The 19,155-nt window shown below is 36.8% G+C and overlaps 2 protein-coding genes across 6 annotated transcripts in view; one reads left to right on the forward strand and one right to left on the reverse strand.

The window, feature by feature from the left end:
• The first annotated feature begins 4,158 nt into the window (after positions 1-4,158).
• On the forward strand, positions 4,159-12,565 carry LOC121868020 (cilia- and flagella-associated protein 97-like). The gene is made up of 2 exons (XM_042368261.1): positions 4,159-5,482; positions 9,659-12,565. Exons 1-2 carry the CDS (start codon positions 4,256-4,258, stop codon positions 9,851-9,853), a joined length of 1,422 nt encoding a protein of 473 aa, XP_042224195.1. The 5' UTR covers positions 4,159-4,255; the 3' UTR covers positions 9,854-12,565.
• A 14-nt stretch (positions 12,566-12,579) lies between these two features.
• LOC121868018 (probable cysteine--tRNA ligase, mitochondrial) overlaps positions 12,580-19,155 on the reverse strand; it is a 30,649-nt gene continuing 24,073 nt past the window's right edge. For all 5 annotated transcript variants that reach the window (XM_042368259.1, XM_042368255.1, XM_042368256.1 and 2 more), the window contains exons 14-17: positions 18,830-18,940; positions 16,065-16,110; positions 15,476-15,569; positions 12,580-14,338 (exon numbers count right to left, since the gene is read on the reverse strand). In XM_042368259.1, coding sequence (XP_042224193.1) covers positions 15,535-15,569; positions 16,065-16,110; positions 18,830-18,940 — 192 coding nt within the window. In that variant the 3' untranslated portion in view covers positions 12,580-14,338; positions 15,476-15,534. The remainder of the gene's footprint in view (positions 14,339-15,475; positions 15,570-16,064; positions 16,111-18,829; positions 18,941-19,155) is intronic.

A 19,155-nucleotide genomic window follows, 5' to 3' on the forward strand; every position in this document is an offset into this window, starting at 1 on the left:
GAACTCGGTAAGTGTAAAACGCTTTTAGGCTACAGTAGGTTTTTTTTTTACCAGTATGGTTATAGGACAGTACCTAACCTAACCCAGCAGGGGAATAGGACTTAAAAATAATTGAAAATGGGTGAGAATTTTTTGTTTTGTTTTTCCAGTTGAGAATAGTCTGGTGTATTTTTTAGGGTGGTATTTTTTTATTCATATACTGTACTTTTGAACGTTCGCGTCAGCCAAGTGATAGAATTTATTCAGTAATATATAATACAAGTTCATCTAGGTCAGCATGTACGTAGACAGGGCAGGTGTACAAACAATGGTAAAAATGCCGGCTAGTTTGTCGTCGTGATTAGTTTTATCAAGGATTATATTGTCACAAGCAGCCCTTCCTCATTCCTTGTGAAGTTATCCAAGTTTGTTATTGATGTAGTGTTGAAAGATAACATCCCAACATCTACTATCTCGACGTTGCCATGGTGGAGAGACAGAGAGAGGCTGGAGCCAATGGCGAGCGTCCTTTGGTTAAGGTCCAGCAGCTGCCCAGCACGTGATCTTCCTCCGTCATAACCGTACTGTATTTCGAACCTGACGACCTAGTAGTGAACACACCATGACCCCGATAACACTGTATTCACGTTTAAGAAGGAACAGTATGGGGAGCTGTATGTAATAAACTGTAACGTGAAGGATACAGACTTATTCGAAATTTGACAAACCAGAGAAGAAACCTTGCCACTCTTACCGGTATCAACCGCCTCTTCCCCGCCAGCAAGGGTGACTCCTGCCTCGCAGTCGTTAGCTAGAGATATTTATCCAGTAAGACTGTCATATAAGTTCATGTTGGTTCATTAAGTGCATACACAGAACACATATACAAATAATGATATATAGTAAGATAATTCTACCAAGGATTGTCCAAGAAAGCCGTTAAAAGCCTATTTCCACTTCCATTCGTTCACAAGGTGTTGTGTCTTATCAAATGAAAAAGTGAAGTAAAAGTGACCCCCTATTATTATACACTACAGTCTCTACCCACAACGCCCAACCAAAACAAGGACCGGTGTTTTGTTTATTTCTTGAGTGGAGGAAGTTTACTGAATATCCATGTGGCCTTTACTCTTTAGTTCAGTGATCTGTTTTTATTTTTATTTTATTTTAAATGAGGTTAGTTTGAAAGGTAATACATCACCTCATTTACTCATATGATTATAAGAGGTTATGAGACAGATTCCACCTAAACTAAGGTGGGATTTTGTCCACGCTCCAGGGAGGGATCTGTTACAGAGCCACACGTCACATCCACATGCTACCTGACGTTCACTCAGTCCCCAGCTGTGTAACTTTTGGGGACCTTGACTACTCTGTGTATCCACGTAGTGATAAACATGTATAGCTTAGGTGCCGCTGCTTACTGAATAATATTCCGTTGGAGTAAAATATATTTAAAGCTTATTAAGAGAAAAAACTATGTGAAGCAATCTGTTTGTTTTACTGCTTGCTATCTTATTGTCTGCAGTATCACAAACCCATGTCTTAAGTATTGTTACTTTAGGAGATATAATGCGGTAGCAGTCTTAAGTTACGACACAGGCGCATTACAGTACCCTGTATACTTTCAGAAGCGTATTTTGTGAAGTTCTTTCAAGTCATTATGTTCATAAAGACAGAAAGAAAAATTTTCACGGTGAAAAACAAAGTGGAGAGCTTTCGATGGCGACATGAAATCGTGGCCTTGTTCCTTGCTCGCTCCTAGGGGGTAGAAGGCCGTCCATTCTCTATCCTTTCCACTTTCTCGTTTACAAGATGATTGGTAGCGTGAATATATTCTTAGTAGGGCATGCGAAAGAGCGTGACTCATAACATACACTAGTGTCAGTAGACTGGGTCCCTCGGTAACTGATATATGTATTAGTATGTAATATCTGGTTTTCTTGAAATTTTATATGAAAGGTACCAACATTCAAAGGTAATGCAACAGTTTCCCCTCCCCCATTGTGTCGAAAACGATTTTCTTTTCTTTGAACCCCTGCAAAAGGACAAAATTTCCAAATCTCTTTATATTATATTAATGTTGGGGTATGCACTCAGGGATCTATGTAAAGAGTTTTAAGTAAATTGAGTGAAGAACAGGAATGATAGCCCAGAACTCCCAAAATCTTTAAATACTATAAAGTTTGATTCCTATAAAATGGTCAAAATGCATAAATTCGAAAACTATGTATATAATTGCCAAAGTCTCTAAACCAAGGCATCTTTCCCATGTATATTCGCTGATTTTCGATAGAATATTGGACCGATACCCCACAAATTTAGGCATTTTTTGTTTTACTTCTTACCTGTAATTAATAACCAAAATATACACGGGTTATTATTATTATTCGTATAAATTCTGAGAACTCTCGTAAAATATATATATGAAGGTTTGACGATTAATTGTTTACAAGAAGAAAGGAGAAACAGGGACAACAGTCTCTCTTAATGTGAAAAATAGAGGGGAGATAATTTTGTGTTAGTCGAACACAACTACCGTAGACTGTAACCGATTGTCACCCAAACGACTTAGTTCAGTGTTTGTTGTCAGCTAACACCTGACAGTTTTCCATGGTTTGTTGTTAGTAGCGTTACACCTGATAGCTCCAGAAACTGTCATCGATTGATGTTAGCCCGAACACCTGACAGTCCCGTAAACTGTAGCAAGTTGTTTGTCGTCAGCCAAATTCCCGACGAGTGTACTGTAACCGAGCAAGTTGCTTAACGCATCTGGGCAGTGGATGTGGATTCCCAAAACCCTATTACCTAACACCCCACGGCGGTGGTGCAGTCCTCACCAACACGCCACCCAATACTAGGACAAACTCTCTTCGGATATCCAACAGACAGGTCTATAATCTTTTTAACTATTCCACCTTCCAATTTCGTGGAAAGATACAAAGAACCGGAGATGTGCTGTGATTACTGCATTACTCTTTGCAAGTACTATCGTTAGCTTACGACAGGTTGTCGCTGAACCCATGCTACCGATGTTGAGACTCTACCGATGTTGTTAACTTCTTCTTGAACTGCTTATAAACGTACCACTTTAGATAAACTTTTAGTTATTCAACAGAGTAAAGTAATTTATTAACCAGTCTTGCTCACTAATACAATTACCAACGTTTGAGTATCCTTTGCTTGATGATTTGATAAAAAGGACGATATCAGGGGTTTAAGAGTGGCACGATACTGTTTTGAAACCAGTCAAGATGTATATAGAGACCTTTATTAAGAGCCTTAAAAACCAAAGCCATGTCAACTTAAGCTTGTACAAAATTTTAGGTGCGTTGGGGGAAATATGTCTCCAACACCTGAATTTGTGTAGATGTTAAGTTTGGGGATTGAAAGTTGACATAAACACTGATTTTTAGATCCATAGATACACTGTAAACGTCTTGTCTTTACACACATACATACAGATTCCTTAAAGCATATTTGAGTGAACTTTAAAGCCCTGATTACAACTCCTTAACTTAGCACATCAGTCACCTGAGGGTACCGTTCCTTGTAAGTAACCGCCGTATTTAGGTCAACAACCCCGTGAGCTTCAGTACAAACTCGCATTTTTTTTTAAATTGTCATCGTTGGATGAGCTAAACATGAGATATTTAATAAGCCGAATCGTTTGGGATAATGTCGCATTATTGTTTGTGGTATATTGAAACTTAATAACTCGTACATCGTAGAGAAAAATAAAGTAACGCCCGCTCCTACCATTGCACTCAGGGGGAATAATCGCCTGTGCACCGGATGGATGTCGTGACAGACTGTACTTGTTATCAGATGGATAAAGGATACAGCCCCCACTTACAGGAAAACCGCTTCGCAAGCCTGTTCTTGGGAAAATGGGCTTTGCGTCGAGCTCTTGTCAGTTGCTTTACACATGATTCACCGAAGCTCCGCCTACTTTGTGACGCTTTTTGGACGTCACTTCGGCGGTGCCAACACCCAAGGTTTTGACAGAATAATTTTTTATGGTTTAAGCTTTGAAATATATACATACGATAAACTTTTATTTAAGCTTTTTATGATTAGATTGTAATATAATTTTTAAAATTAAATTAAGATTAGTTTCAACAGTTTCTCCCATGGTAAGGTAGTGGGTGTGAGTGACGTCACGGATATGGTTGGCCAGCCTGAGGTAGTCAATGGCAGCGGGACGGCCGGTCGGGGAAGGCTGGCAGACGGATGGCTAGCAGGGGACTCTTATAATACCCGTGTACGGGGCAGGATGGCTCACAAAATAGGACTGAACGACACACAGTACGAACCTGACATTCGTGGTGAAGTGGATTTTTGTTTTTACGATGATGATGATGTTGAAAGGACTAAAGGGTGTAAGGTAGTTAGTGGATCAACATACAATTCTGTGATCGGTTCTTCCTCTCCACCTGGTGCGAGTTGTTTGGTGGACTCCCGGTACCGTTGTGTGGAGGACACTTCTTCTAGTGGGCAACAGGCCAGTAGGAGGAGCCCAGTAGAAGGTCATCAGGGATCAGAGGAGGTATCGAGGGACGAGGATAGTGGTGCAAGTGTCAGTAGTGATTCTAACACGCCTGGGAAGGTTGGTAGTGCGAGTTCACTTGAGGCACAGCAGCAAGGAGCCAGTGCAGTCATGGAACACGTAGACCCCAACCCCTACAGCTCTGATGAGTGGGAGGAGAGTGACCTGAGTGACTCAGACGACGACCACAGTGATAGCAGTGACGACGACGACCCCAAATCTCAGGTGGATCGACTCATAGAGAGAGGAACTTTGGTGTACATGGATGGGGAGAACTCCAATCTCTCCTCCGAGACAGAGAGCAGTGACAGCAGCGATTATGATGACAGTGACAGTGAGAGCGATATCACGGATGTTTCACCACTAATATCAGCCACTGCTAGTCCTTTGGGTCTGTCTCCAGTTCTACCCCGGCGTGCATTGGGCACCTCTCCATTGGCACTCCACGACAACAGAGATTTGAGTTTCGAATATCACCCAGAAAATTCTACTTATGATCAGGGTTATGATTCACAGCCCCATTGCAATGGCTACAGTCACAGCAACAGCGATGACTCCACTGACATGACACTATTACTAAAGGCTGTCGTGGAACTGGAGAAGAAGCAGCACAGACAAGTGAACAACAGAACTAATGAGTTCAGTCATCACCAAAACTCATATCACCACCAAACATCGTCTCCCATCACCATCCACCCCATCGATGCCAGTCCCCATCACCGCCATCTACGCAGGACAATGCAACATTATCGCCGCAAGAATATGTCCTTCACAAACGACGAAGTGCGAAGGATAGATCGTGAAAATCAGATCTTGCTCCAGAAGATCATGTGTGCGCACAATCGTAGTAAACACCAAAGTTCCTCCAATCATAATAGTCGGCCCGTCCACAAACCTGCTAACGCCACTGTCAGTAGAAGGAGAGAAGATGAGAAGATTCGCAGAGAAAATATGGTAAGAAATCATTTTTCAATTTAGTATCAAAATTTCCTGTAATTGTAATGTCCACCCCCTTTTTAAATTTGTAGTGGATATTTTGCCGTGAACAGCTAAGTTCCTACTCACGTTATTTAACCGTGATTACGCATTGATTGCCTAAGTACTTTGTTTAATATGATGGGGTCCACACCCCTGGCTAGGAAGTTAGATAGGTTTCTTTGGTTGGTTAGGTCAGGTTCTGTTAAATGTCGCCTGATATAATAAGTTTCCATGCACAATAGACACATGGTTAGGTATGTTTTCAGCAACACAACAGTCAAATATAATTCTTGCATTGTTCGCTGGTAATTGACGATTAGCCAATCAGAGCGCACTCGGGGTAAAATAATGTTAGTAGCAACTTATCGGTCATGGCAAAATACCCACTGCCTTTTAAATTGCAATCCGAGAGCAAGAATCCATTAATAAAATGATGTTCCCATCAGATACAGTAATACATGTCATTTCTGTTTGTCAAGATTTTTTCAGAGCAGTATTGGTGGTGGGCTAAGATAAGGAAGAGAATGTAAGGCAGTTAATTGTCATAAAATTAAATAATGAAGCTCATAATCTTACAAAGGTGTAATTACCCCATCTCTCAAAAGTTATGGGACATGGCACCAAATGACAGTACAGTACGTACATTGTTCTTGCACTAAGATGCTGTACTGTATATTGTTCATTGTGAACTTTCTCTTATTGTAAAATATGTAAATATCACATAATGCATTTCATTTGTTTTATATGATATAGTAAACCAAAATATTCATACATTTGGACTGTTAACAAAACACCTTTGACGTACAACCTTATTTGAATTGTCAGATCAGATTTTGTGTGTAAAGTCACAATAAATGAATAAGGTGTTATTTCTGTGGAATGCAAGAAAATATTACAGAATAACTGAAAAGGGTACATACTCATACTTAACATACCTATGATAGATGGTGTGCAATAGTGAAAAAAATGACTAGCAATTTATGCCGTCTGGTGGTGACCAGTGTCACACTAGTTAATTTAATATGTAGCTTCTCTTATTTATTTTGAGACATTTAGTAAGAATCTAAACTATACAGTTTATAAAGATACATATTGCACATCAGGTTTCATTTGTAATATTTTCAGTACTGTACCATCTATAGTTTTGTAGGTATACCAGTACTGTGACCAGACTAAGTTTATTTATTGTTGTTTGGTCATCTCAGACAACTTAATATGAAGTTGGGAAAGTGGATAAGTTAATCTTTGACCCATTAAACAATCCCATGAAAATATAGATAAAATTCTAGACACATTTGTAGGTACTGTACTGTACCATGATTCCCATCCTTTGTTTATTTCTCGTCATTTGACTGAATATAGTACATTGTTTTGCTATCACGTGTGCTATTTGTTTTTATGTAAACTGGCTGCAATATTTTGTTGCGAACTATCATAGAAGGCTAAAGTCATGATGCGTTTTGGCTACTGCACACTCAATATTTGTTTGGGTAGTAATGCTGTACTTGTTAAATACATATAAGAAGTTTTATCATAGTTTTTTGGCTGTTTGGTTGCAGCTGTTAACTAGTTGTCCAGGCAAGGACATTGTTTCTGGCTTCACCATTAATGCTGACAGAAGGAACTAACCAAAAATCTTTATATAACCTAATGATCTTCCAGCAATTCTTAAGCAAATTATGTTTTGTTTGTTCATTATGCCTGTTGTCATTATTGGTGTAGCTCCCCAGCAAGTACAGTTTATCCTTCCTGGTGGCCATTGTGTCTACAGTACAGTACAGTACTGCACTCATTAAACCATCTGAACCATAAGTGAACAAAGGTTTACCATGAAAGTAAGACCATGAATTTATGTACTGTATGTGTACCTTACAGTAATTAAAGCCTTATGTCATCAACCAGGGCTTTACTAAATCCAGAGTGATAATCAAGTTAGATCAAACTCAAAAAAGATATGACAGTTATGTAGTATTAATTTCAAGCAAAGTGTGTACATGACCAATGAGTTCAGTATAAAGAAAAAGAAATTTTAATTTAGTTTTGTATGAAGAGACAATTTGCATGGTGGTTTTGGCCTTCAAGGCTTTAGTTTAATGACCGCGTGAAATAGGTCCACGTTATGAACAAAGCTGATCTTTCACGAAAATATTTAAGCCATTTTGCCGTGAGCCTAATGCCCCTGTTCTACCCTGTACTGTACCGCTATATAGTATATTAGGGGGTGATATAAAGCTGATGAGGGTGATGTGTTTTTCATTTTTTCAACAGTTTATAAAACTTTTCAGTAAACACTGAAATCCCACCCTAGAATATAAAACACCAGCAAACAAGAGTATTGCAGGCCTATATTTTGACCATAACCACAGGCCTCTTCAGCAGTTGTTAGTCAAAATATACAGTGTTTTATCTTCTACAATGGGACTTCGGTATTATGATTTATTGGTATTGCATATGGTAATTTCTTTAGTTTTTAGTGAGCAAATTGAGATGGCCTGGACTAAAACTTGAAGAAAGTAAAGTACAATACAGTATACTGTATAGAGAGTAGTCAGTCTTATCTTTTAATTAAATATGTTTTATACCATATTATCAGGTAACGATAAGCATATACTTGTACGTGCTCATTTTTTCTTAAATAGTAACTACTTTTTCATTCTCGGCATCAAATAAGAAATGCAGAGCTACTTGGAGAAAATTTAATTTATTATTTATTTAGGAATGAGTATGATTTGTCAGTAGGTTGTTGTTAGTTAAAATAACTTGTAAATTCTCATAAGCACAATGATTCAGAGCAAAACTAACCCCAAAAATTTAAAGATGCTTTGCATACTATAAGATTTGCATTTTTTTTTTAACATGTGCATTATTCAGTAGGTAACACTACAGTATTATTGTACTCTTAAAGGAATTTTATATTATTTTTTTTTTATTCATACTGGAAGGGGAAAGTGCAACAAGAGTTGTACAGGCAATCCTTGCTATATGAACTCCTGTAATGAGCACAGGCAAAAAAGGCATTCCTTAAAAATTATATAGAACATCTGAAAGATGAAGTGTTACTGTATAAGCTCTATATATAGGTGAGGAGGGACAAGCAAGAAGAATAATTACAGTTATAATGAACTCTGGTAACAGAAGTTAGGTGACTAAAGCTTTGAAACGGTGTACAGTATTCTCTTTTGTATCATGGTGATTAATTAGTAAGGGTAAAAAATAATGAAATAGAAGGGCAAAACAAAGAACTGTTGTACATATATAATGGAAACTTGCAAATGTAAGTGAATACTAAAAAAAGTGCTAGGTAAGATCTGTATTTAAAAGTTGTACCCAGTATACCTGGTATACTGTACTGTACACTACCTTACATTTTACGAGTTTCGCCTTTAAATTGAAATACAGTATTGCTTTAACCAGAGTTGTCTACTGCTATTCACTTAGCTGAGTTTATTATGTTTTCCTAATCAATATGAAGAGACTGCCATTCTTCAACACTTGATAAATACCCTGTAGTAACTACATTTATTAGGGAATGTTCATTAAAATGTGCTGTGGAATGTTTTTGGGAAATGGAGCACAGTAACATACCAGTAGATTTAATAATGTACTGTACAGTACCGGTACTTCAATAGAACGCTTGTAACAAACCAAATATCTGGTTGGTTAATCCTTTTTTGTTCATAAATACAATCCACACTACCATGGAAAAGGGCCATTAAATGTTGATAGTGATGATGAAATACAATGTCACATGGACATGCTTTTATTTCAAGTGATTCGTTTGAATGTAGGTTTATTTTTCCAGTATCATACTCAAAACTATTTTTCTTGTTACAGATATGAAGTACTGTAGTAACTTATCCCCTTGATATGTAAAATACAGTATTTAGAAGGACTAAGACTCTAGACCCCCCCCAGCCCCTTCTAGTTAGCTCTTATGTTGAACTGATCAGATGTTATTGCAGATAGGCTACTGTATATATTTTGATATGCAAATGATAAATGTTATACTCGTATGTTGTATATGCAACCATAATTTATAATAAGCATTCAATCTTATGCTGCTATTGCTAAATTTTTTGTTTGCAGTATTTCATTACTGTAATTTTGTAGTAAGCGTGATATGTTCCTTGATTCTTTTTCTTTCTGTTTCAGATTTTGCTGCGAAAGATTCAAGAGGCCAAACCTTCTCGTGATGTAACTGCATCTCGTTCTCCCCGTCAAAGGGCAACACATGGCCTCCGTCCAACATCTAGCCTTCCCACCACTCCTGGGTCCTGTGGTGCTTCAGCTCGTACAGCACCAGGTCATGTCACCACTCCCACTCCTCGCAAAGAGACGGCTCTGTGAGGTTGCTAGTTATTAAAGAGAGTTCAGTTGTGTGTGGCACAAACAGCTTGTGCTTTGCCGACCTTAGCTCTCTTACACTGGGTTTTAATTACCAATGATTCTAGGCAGCCTGATCATCCCTCAGATAGTGAACTTCATCTGTGTGTGGATGCATCTAACTGTCTGTATCCAGTCTTTACTTGAAGGTGTCCAGTTCATATTTTTTTAATATGAAGGTGTCCAGTCAATTTCCATGCTCTAACATTACTATAAATGCATTCAGTAGGGCATCAGAACTATACCCTTTAAACAAGCAACTATTTAATCTATTTTTAGTGTTGGCACTCATGTTTTTGCAAAAGTAATGATTACACAGTTTTGCCATCACTACCTATTTATAAAGAAATTGCTCATACCAAAACAAAGAATCAAATAATGGTAGAGCAGAAACATTTCATATTCAAAAGTGTTTTAACATCAAGATGTGTGATATGATATACAGGTTACTATAAAGATTACACTAACTGGAGGAATTATTGAATCTTGTATAATAGCAAAAATTCTTAAATGCAGAAATTGCCCATAGTTACTATGATGAACTTTACATTTGCAGAGGATGCACTAAGAAATTTTGGGAGGTGATATACTTGTACTATGCTACTATCATCGAGTGCATTTGTTATATGCAAAGTTAAGTTCTAAGTATGTATTGAATATTTTCTGTGTAAGGATTTCGTTAATGTGTAACATTGCTTCCTTATACCTTTCCATGTATTTTCATGCTTCCCCACTTTGATCTCCTCCTTGTGTATACTTGCTGAAGTAACGGTCATTCTTTTCACACATTGTTAGTACAGTGCAAGAAAGTGGCTACTGCTGTCACTTATCTGTAATGCTCTACAGAAATTTATATGAGCATTGGTGTTAGTCTCCAACACTTGGAAGGTGTGGAGACGATCACCTTCCAAAAATATTTTGGGAAGTTTTGGATACAACTTGCTTGGGAATTGAAAAAAAAAAGGGATGCTATTGATTAAATAGATAGTAAAGTCACTTCTGTTCATGTATGACTGGAAGCTCAACCTGCTTCTCCCATGTGCATATGTATAGGTTGTAATTGTATGCATGGTTTTACAAGAAGAGAAAGGTACAGGGTTACAGGGAAATGGGAAGTCCTCACTACCTCTAGAATGACAAACCTGTGTTAATGCATAAGTTCATAAATCTACTCAAACCCCATATTCATATTGAATGAATGATGTAGCCATTACTCTAAATAGCCCACATTACATTAGTGTAATGTTGCTAATACATTCCACACATGATAAATCAATATTTTGGGGGGTATGTGTTCAATGTCCTGTTTAATATTAACAGCTTTTGGACAGTTAAGAAAATTGACCAACGAATAGAGGACCATCCTGTGTGGTGGGTGTGAAATTTCTTTCTAAAAAGTAGGCATGATAGTGGCAATCAAGATTACCAGCTTGTTGTGTGGATAACATACATTAGTGTGTTCCAAATGTGTTGTTGGTGTTGTACATAGAATATTAAGGACAGTACTAGATGGCATCATTGCTGAATTGAGTTTGAGCATTGTACAGGTTGACCCAATTAAAGCTCTAGTCATCTGTATGGCATAAATCATTCTGCACTTGCAAATTAATTGGAAGTAATCAGTAAAAAAAATTATTTGCATATGAAACCATGTTGCCGTTTTGAAATGTGTCGTTCTTGAGGACCTTGAATCATTTTGGAAATTTTTTCTTGAAGATTTTTAAATACATACTGTATAAACTGTCTGGGTTATAATGGTGGGTTATAATGGACACTGATTGCTCAAATATAATTCACTTTAACCATCTCAAAATTACTCATCTGTGCTATTCCTCATGCTTTTATTTTGTTATTTTCTTTACCATTTCTCAGAACTAGTTTTACCACATTAGTCTCCCTCTGCTATTTTCCCCTATAACCACATTCATATGGTGATTTTAAGAAGCATTGAGGGACTTGGCATAAGGTTAGTATTTGGGTTGGTAGGTGCCATTTTCAACAGATGAGAATTATAAAACACTTTGTTCCTGTTCTATTTTCATGTGACCATCAGTAACATGCTGGGAGGAATATCAGCTAATGTTGAAAGAAATTAGGGTCATATTTCCTGTCTTCGCACAGACTTGAGAGTAAGCCGTATTATTTATGTGAGTGCTTTCATTATCTCGTAAGCAGTAGCAGTGATTAGCTCTCACTCAATTTCAAGAATGATGAATTTGGTACCAAATTTTAGCAAAAGTGAAATTATTGGTACTCTGTTAAACCTCTCATTGACTTGTACCCAGAATGCCTGGCTAGCAGTGTCCTTATTTATCAAAATAGCAGATAAAATTTGTCATAGTAGGTGACTCAATCTGTACGGAACTTTAAAATTAGGCATATTTATGATTTTAAACTTTGATTGCAGGTATGTTTAAATGTTTACATTTGTGACACAATGTTAACATGACACCTTCACCTCCAGGTCTAGTGTAAAAGCACAAAGAAAAAGAAAGCACATAATTTTGTGATCATTAAGTACATGGCATCTATACTTAAAATGTTTCAAGGGCCACCACAACAATATGAACTAGTGACGGGTATTGAAGTTTGTTTTAATATATATTACTAGCCAGCTATTACAAAGCGAAACCATACTGTGTCACTAAAGGGTGTTTAATGTATGGAAAGGATGAATATATATATATATATATATATATATATATATATATATATATATATATATATATATATATATATATATATATATATATATATATATATATATATATATATATATATATATATATATATTAATTACTGCCCTGTTCATGTGACAGGAACAAAAGGTCTTCTTTACTTTGTCTGGGCATGTAATATAAGTGTTCATTACATTGTAATGGTAAAACAGTCCTTATATACTGCCAGCCAGTTTGAGTGCATAATTCTTTGCCCTGTCACCGAAATTTCATCCTTAATAATCTAGTCAGATGATCTTATTCCGTGAACCTGGCATGTCCAGGCCCTGAGTTCTTGAACAGCATTTGAGTTACAATTGTATAACAGACTAATTTAGGCAAGGTAATGTTACCTTGACAATTCTCCGACACAAATCAGTATATGTAAAAATCTACAGATCTCAAGTGCTGAGAAAGCATGGGTCCAGGTGTGTCCATTATGCTTCCAAGTGTTAATAAGATTACGTATTGATTTTTTTTTTGGGTCCATACTGCAGCTCATAATCTTGCATAATTCAAGAGTGTAACTTGTATTGACTTATTCGACTATGTTGAACTAAAATGTTTGAAAAGTTTCAGAGACAAAGTGGCCATATGTAGAAAATGGCACTGCAGAGTATGTAGAGGGACCATTGTGAAAAGGATCATTAATTTTGTATTCCACGGTAAAGCTATTGCCATTTTGTAATAGTGGCAATATTTTCATTAATTTATACTTGTATATATATTTTTTTTACTTGGTGAATTGTCTTCAAAGCAATAAAGTGTACCAGATACTTATGGAAATAATGACATTGTAAATTGTTGATGGCTAAGAAGAGGTCACCATTAAATCAAAGATAAAAAGGAACTTTTATGTTTCCTTTTAATTTAATGTATAAAGTTCTTGCAAGTTTTACTATTGCATGTAATTAATTGAAGCAAAGACCTATCTTGTAATTTAGGATGATATTGCTTATGTCCTCAGGTCATTTTTGAGTTCTAGAAACATCCCTTTCATAGTTATTTTGATGTAGAAAATTTTTTTCACCAAAGCATTGTGAGCTGCTTGTTGTTTCAGAGTTGTGGCTCTTACATTGTGTGGAATTTGAAAAAAAAAATGACCATTTAAACTGGAGACAATTTTCATGCCCGCTTAGATTATTACTATGTAAATATTTTTTTATACTTGTCTTTCATTGTCTGTGAAAATTTTTGAACAATAAAAGCATTGTTGAGAGAAATTCTTTAATTTATACATATTAACACTATCTTTGCAACAACAGCTTCTGAACTATTTACATTATACACTGTATGTACAATAACACTTTGCACCGCACATGATTAATCATTCCATTAAAATATAGAACAAATATATCCTTAACATTTAAGATAAACTCAACATTTACTGTACTGTACTTTATATTTTATCTCGGATGTGATAGAATGCTGAACAAGAGTAAAACTTTAGTGGGGTGAGTGTAGCAACTTCTTTATTTGACTACATATTTTCAAACAAGCCACCTGAAAATTTATTCGAAATTTTTAACCTGAAAGGGACAAGAAAATGAAACTTAACTTAGGTGATGAAAAGGAGTTTGATGGAGGCGCATACCATGTATTTGTTGGTCTGTTGACGCAATAACCTGGGTAACGTTGAATATCAGCAGTTGGAGACCGTCTTGGGACACGAAAGTATGTCAATTATTTCTCAGTGAGCCATACAGACTGAAGAATTTCTTGTTTGGAGCATCTAGCAATAGGAAAAATTGTACTAGTGTTAATATATAATGGTTTATACTGCAAGAAAGAATACCTAAACTTCTGTTAAACCAAAATACAATACAGGCATTCCTTGAGTATATATATAATATATATATATAGTCAACCCTCGCTTTAAGCGTTCCCACATTCCGCGTTTCCACGTATATGGAAATGTGGACAATATTAACATTTTACTTAAAAATGTATTATGATGTATTTGTTTCATAACTGGGAAAAAGACTGATTGTAAACTGAAAATATCATAAGGTGGACGTGACGATAAACCGTTTCACTGTCTGTGCTATTGCAATAATAACATTACTTTTGGGTTAGGTAGGATATAAATTTTGGTGGGTTGGCCCGCAGAAACATGCCTTAATCGTAAGAGCAGCCCATGACTGAGGAAAATTGGCCATACCTGATCTACAGTACAGTCAACCCTCGCTTTACACGGTCCCACTTTACGCGGTACCCTGCCGAAACCGGAATGCTCACTTTCCGCGGTGTGTGTACCCTTTTACGCGGAGAGCAGCGCGAGCAGGGTGCGCACAAGGTCGCCCAGTCATCAAAACATTACCGAGTTCTTCACCCGCCACCCACCACAGCCAGCCCAAGTCAGTGATAATGATAGTGAGGATATGGACTTATATGGACTTTGAGGGTTTGACAAAGAGGTCCTGCAAGCCTCTGTGGTGGATAGTGATACAATTGATACAAGTGAGGGCCAATAATCTGCCCTCTGCCTCGGAACCAATCCCCCAACCACGTGTGCCCAGCCATCTTTTCGACTAATGTAAGTGTTAAAAAACCTAATATTATTGATATTTCTCTTAATTATTAATTGTGTGTGCATACCATCATAAAATTAAGATGTTATTTTTACTACAACGTAGGTATTGTGTCTGAAAAAGTGGAGTTTGGGGGTTGGCCCGGTCTCTATTTCAATTAATCCCATATGTTATGTTGTTCACTTTACGCGTTTCTCACTTTACGCGGACCGCCGTGGGTTGAATTAACCGCGTAAAGTGAGGGTTCACTGTAATGATATTGGATATGCTTCACTGCAGCCAGAAAAAAATAGGGTGTCAATAACCTTTTAGACACACCAAATTACAATAATTCATACCTCCATTCCCTAAGCAAATCAGGAATGTGATTGGACAGAAATCCTTGTGGTGGGGGAAGTTATACCTCCTTGTCTTCCGTTTGTTTATCACTTCCTGTAAAAAATAGATTTCAAAATGTATCCAAAAAGATAATCACATCCTAAAAAAAAAAATAATCCCCCAAATTAAATTCAACTGCAGCATTTGTCATTAAAAACAATGAGAAAGGGTACAGGTAGTCCTCAATTAATGCAAATGTGCATATTGTAAGTTACCGGTATTAGTTGCAAAGCATTAAATTTTTCAAATACGTGTAGTCATTAGGCCAAGTAATTACCCAAATTCCAATTTTGTAACCCCAGATCCTTAATCAATGTACAGTATCAAGGAATACTGTACTGTACCTTTATTGAGATTTTGAACATATCAAAATTTTTAATAGTAGGGCTTGAATGGCAAAACCTTAGTCCTCGGAAATATCTTGGGGGTAAAAATTTTTTTTCTCAGAATTGGAAGTTTGCCAACAAATTCACAAAAGAATTTGTAAAACCAATTAAAAAAAATATTTGCCCAATTCCATCTAAAAATATATTTTGGAGAATAACTTACCCACCGATTCCTCTGCAACAGACCATGAAGTGCCACCATGACGATCCTGGAAAGAAAATAACCTTTCAGCTTGTCTCTAAACCTGATGGGTAAATTTTTAAAACACAATACTGGAGGTCCCCGACTTACAAACACCTGCCGATACGAACGAGGTTAAACTTGAAATTTACAGCATTTTATTTACCTGATGACTTATTATTTACTTTCATTTACTGTATTTTGTCATTTTATTTCTTCTTTTGTCTTAAATTAAGTGATTGTAGATGGATATAAGGACTCAGGCTATGATATAGTGGGATTTTAAACATTGATTTGTATGTACGGTATGCTTATAGCATGCGTTCTGACTTACGTACAAATCCAACGTAAGAATGTCCTCAGGAACAGAACCCATTCGTAACCCAGGGACCCCCTGTAATCTCTCCGTTAACCAGAATCTTCGATCCCCAAAACTCTCCAATGGCCGGAAATTTTTTTTTAGCATTCTGGGAAAATCATCTCCATTACGGATATCCAAACAAATTTCCAAAAGATTGCATTAGCGCATTTCCAGAAAAATCTGAGAAAATCTCTCCATTCCGAGCATTCAAACAAATTTTTGAGAGACTGCATCATGTTTCTGACACAGGGACACATGTGTGAGTAGGCTCAGAGTGCTCATGAGTCATGATTGACTGATGTATCTTGCAGTCTATGCTGTTTTTGCATACGATCTGTATTTTACTATACCAGCATATAATCAGTCAAGAATACCTTTAAAGCAGTGTTAAGACAAAAAATTATTACACATGCATACTGTACTATACATTCAGTAAGTGTGAAAGTACCATATGTAAAATACTGTACACTCAATCAAAAAACTATCCTTACAAATTTTTTAGACAATATTACATAACGGACGAAAATTTTTGGCAATCCTCCCGATACAACAGAAGCCACAGTATTAATTCTGAAATTCATCGTTCCCCCCCCCCCCAAGTACAGATAGGTTTTTTATTGACTGTACAGTAGCTAAAACAACTATCTGTGCAGGTGGGGATGATATGCTCCGAAATTTTACGTGTGACTAGTGACAGCCCTCATATACCAAAATTTATCATCCATGGTCTCATATTGTTTCCCAAAAAGTATGCACAGATAGTTGTTTTAACTACTGTACATAACAGAGTGGACAATGGAAGCCTAATGTAGGCTAGCCAGAATAATTGGTGCAGAGTTGTTCTGGGAATAAGAGAATTCTGGGTATTAAGACAAATTTTCTCTTCCTGGAAAATTTCATACATCCCTGGAATTTTTTAGGTTAATGGGGAAAGTTTTCTGAGAGTCTTAACTATATATCTCGCACGGATAGACACAATCGCATATCCTCTGAATTTCTCCAGGTAAACTGTACTGTAATTGGGAAAGGTTTCCGAGACTCTAGACTACGCATCTTGCACAAACAGACATAGAACTGTATTCACTTACACAAACACCACTGTCCACGTACAATATATTGTAAATACAATAACCAAAATATACTACAGTACAGTATACACTATACTGTACTCACAAGCAGATGCTGTCGACTTGGGTTTGTGATGCAGGCAGTCCAAATGATGATATGATGATACAAGATGGCCTGACTTTGTCCTGTACTATCGTGGACAAAAGTTCGCTCCTTCCCAAACTGAAGCAGTATCGACCCACACAGCACACCCGCACCAGATAACAATCAGGGTAAGTCAGTTCGTAGACTCATTCCCGTGTCTCAGTTTCACTACAAGGAGCGAGCTTTTGTCCACAATAGTACCATCTACTGTAGCAGGTGTTGCTAACTGTCACTCTCCTCTCCCCTCCTTCATCATGCACTGTATACTATACATACACCTCTACACACTAGCCTACAGTAAGCATATACTGTCCACTCTGCCATGTACAGTCCTGTACATATGGTACTTTCACACTTACTGAATGTACAGTTAGACAAATATTGTGTCCAGAAAATAGGTGAAAACATCTCGTCAATGGTGAACTATTCGGTGCGAACTTCTTTGTATTATCGGAACAGTTTGATTCAGGCTTGCTAACTGCCAGGATGTAGTCATGTCATGGTTTTCAATATGGTTTTTAGATGTACCATGAACAACGAACAGAACAAGGACACGACTTTTGTCTTTGACTGTACATCACAGTATATAAATAACTGTAATAATTTTTTACATCTTAACACTGTATTCTTGGCTGATTGTGTCCTGGTACAGTAATGTACAGTACTGTACAACACAAATTGTATGCAAAAATAGCAGTGAGTGAGGGAATAACCTTGTACAATGGCAGCAGAATATGAACTAAGCACATGAGCCTACAACCTAAGTTACCCAAGCACTGAATAAATACAGGTAGTTCATATAAAACAATCCAGGTAAATTATTACAAGGACAATTATTAATATAATTCTGAATTCGTAGCCCTGTACTGTACTGATATAAAGTATGAAATATATTGTTAGGAAACTTGGAATATTACAGTAATGAATAATTTAACAAATGATACAAATATACTGTACAGTGTACAGTATACAGTATATGATTAGGAAATGTCATCCAGCAATTGACAAATGTTGTGAATATAAAGCTTATACGGTAGTTTATTGAAAGTCTACTCAAAACTTATCTAGCTGGCTCAACGCACCATTTACTAATAACTCATATACAGTACTGTACAGGATCACGTGTTATAAACCACAGGAGGAATCTGAGATAAACAAACACTTCAACTCTTACCTTAATCTGCAGGCCAGTTTTCAACAGATCTTCTCGTAGCTCATCACAAGCATTCAGTAGAGGTAAACGTTCCTTCCTCTTAGCTTTCTTTTCTTCAGGTGTTAGAACTTGCTGTAGGAGGAGAGTCAGTTTTATTCCTTTCAAGCATTATATAAATGTTTAGAATCTTGACTTATAATTCTTCAAGCATTCCCTAAAATTCTTTAAAGAAAACTTCAAACAAATCTCAAAGCTATTGAGCAAATGTAACTTTATGGCTCTTAAACCCCTTCATGGTTTCTGAATCTTTTTCAAGTTTACAAAAGTTTACAACCCCTAACACTCCT

Source organism: Homarus americanus, unplaced genomic scaffold, assembly GCF_018991925.1.
Source record: "Homarus americanus isolate GMGI-L3 unplaced genomic scaffold, GMGI_Hamer_2.0 scaffold37032, whole genome shotgun sequence".
In the NCBI taxonomy this organism is placed as follows: Eukaryota; Metazoa; Arthropoda; class Malacostraca; order Decapoda; family Nephropidae; genus Homarus; species Homarus americanus.

Bases quoted from the DNA above. Each gene is read 5' to 3' on its own strand.
- LOC121868020 (XM_042368261.1), top strand. From the start codon at position 4,256: ATGGCTCACAAAATAGGACTGAACGACACACAGTACGAACCTGACATT. The intron at 5,483-9,658 runs GTAAGAAATCAT...TTTCTGTTTCAG, and splicing joins AGATTCGCAGAGAAAATATG to ATTTTGCTGCGAAAGATTCA.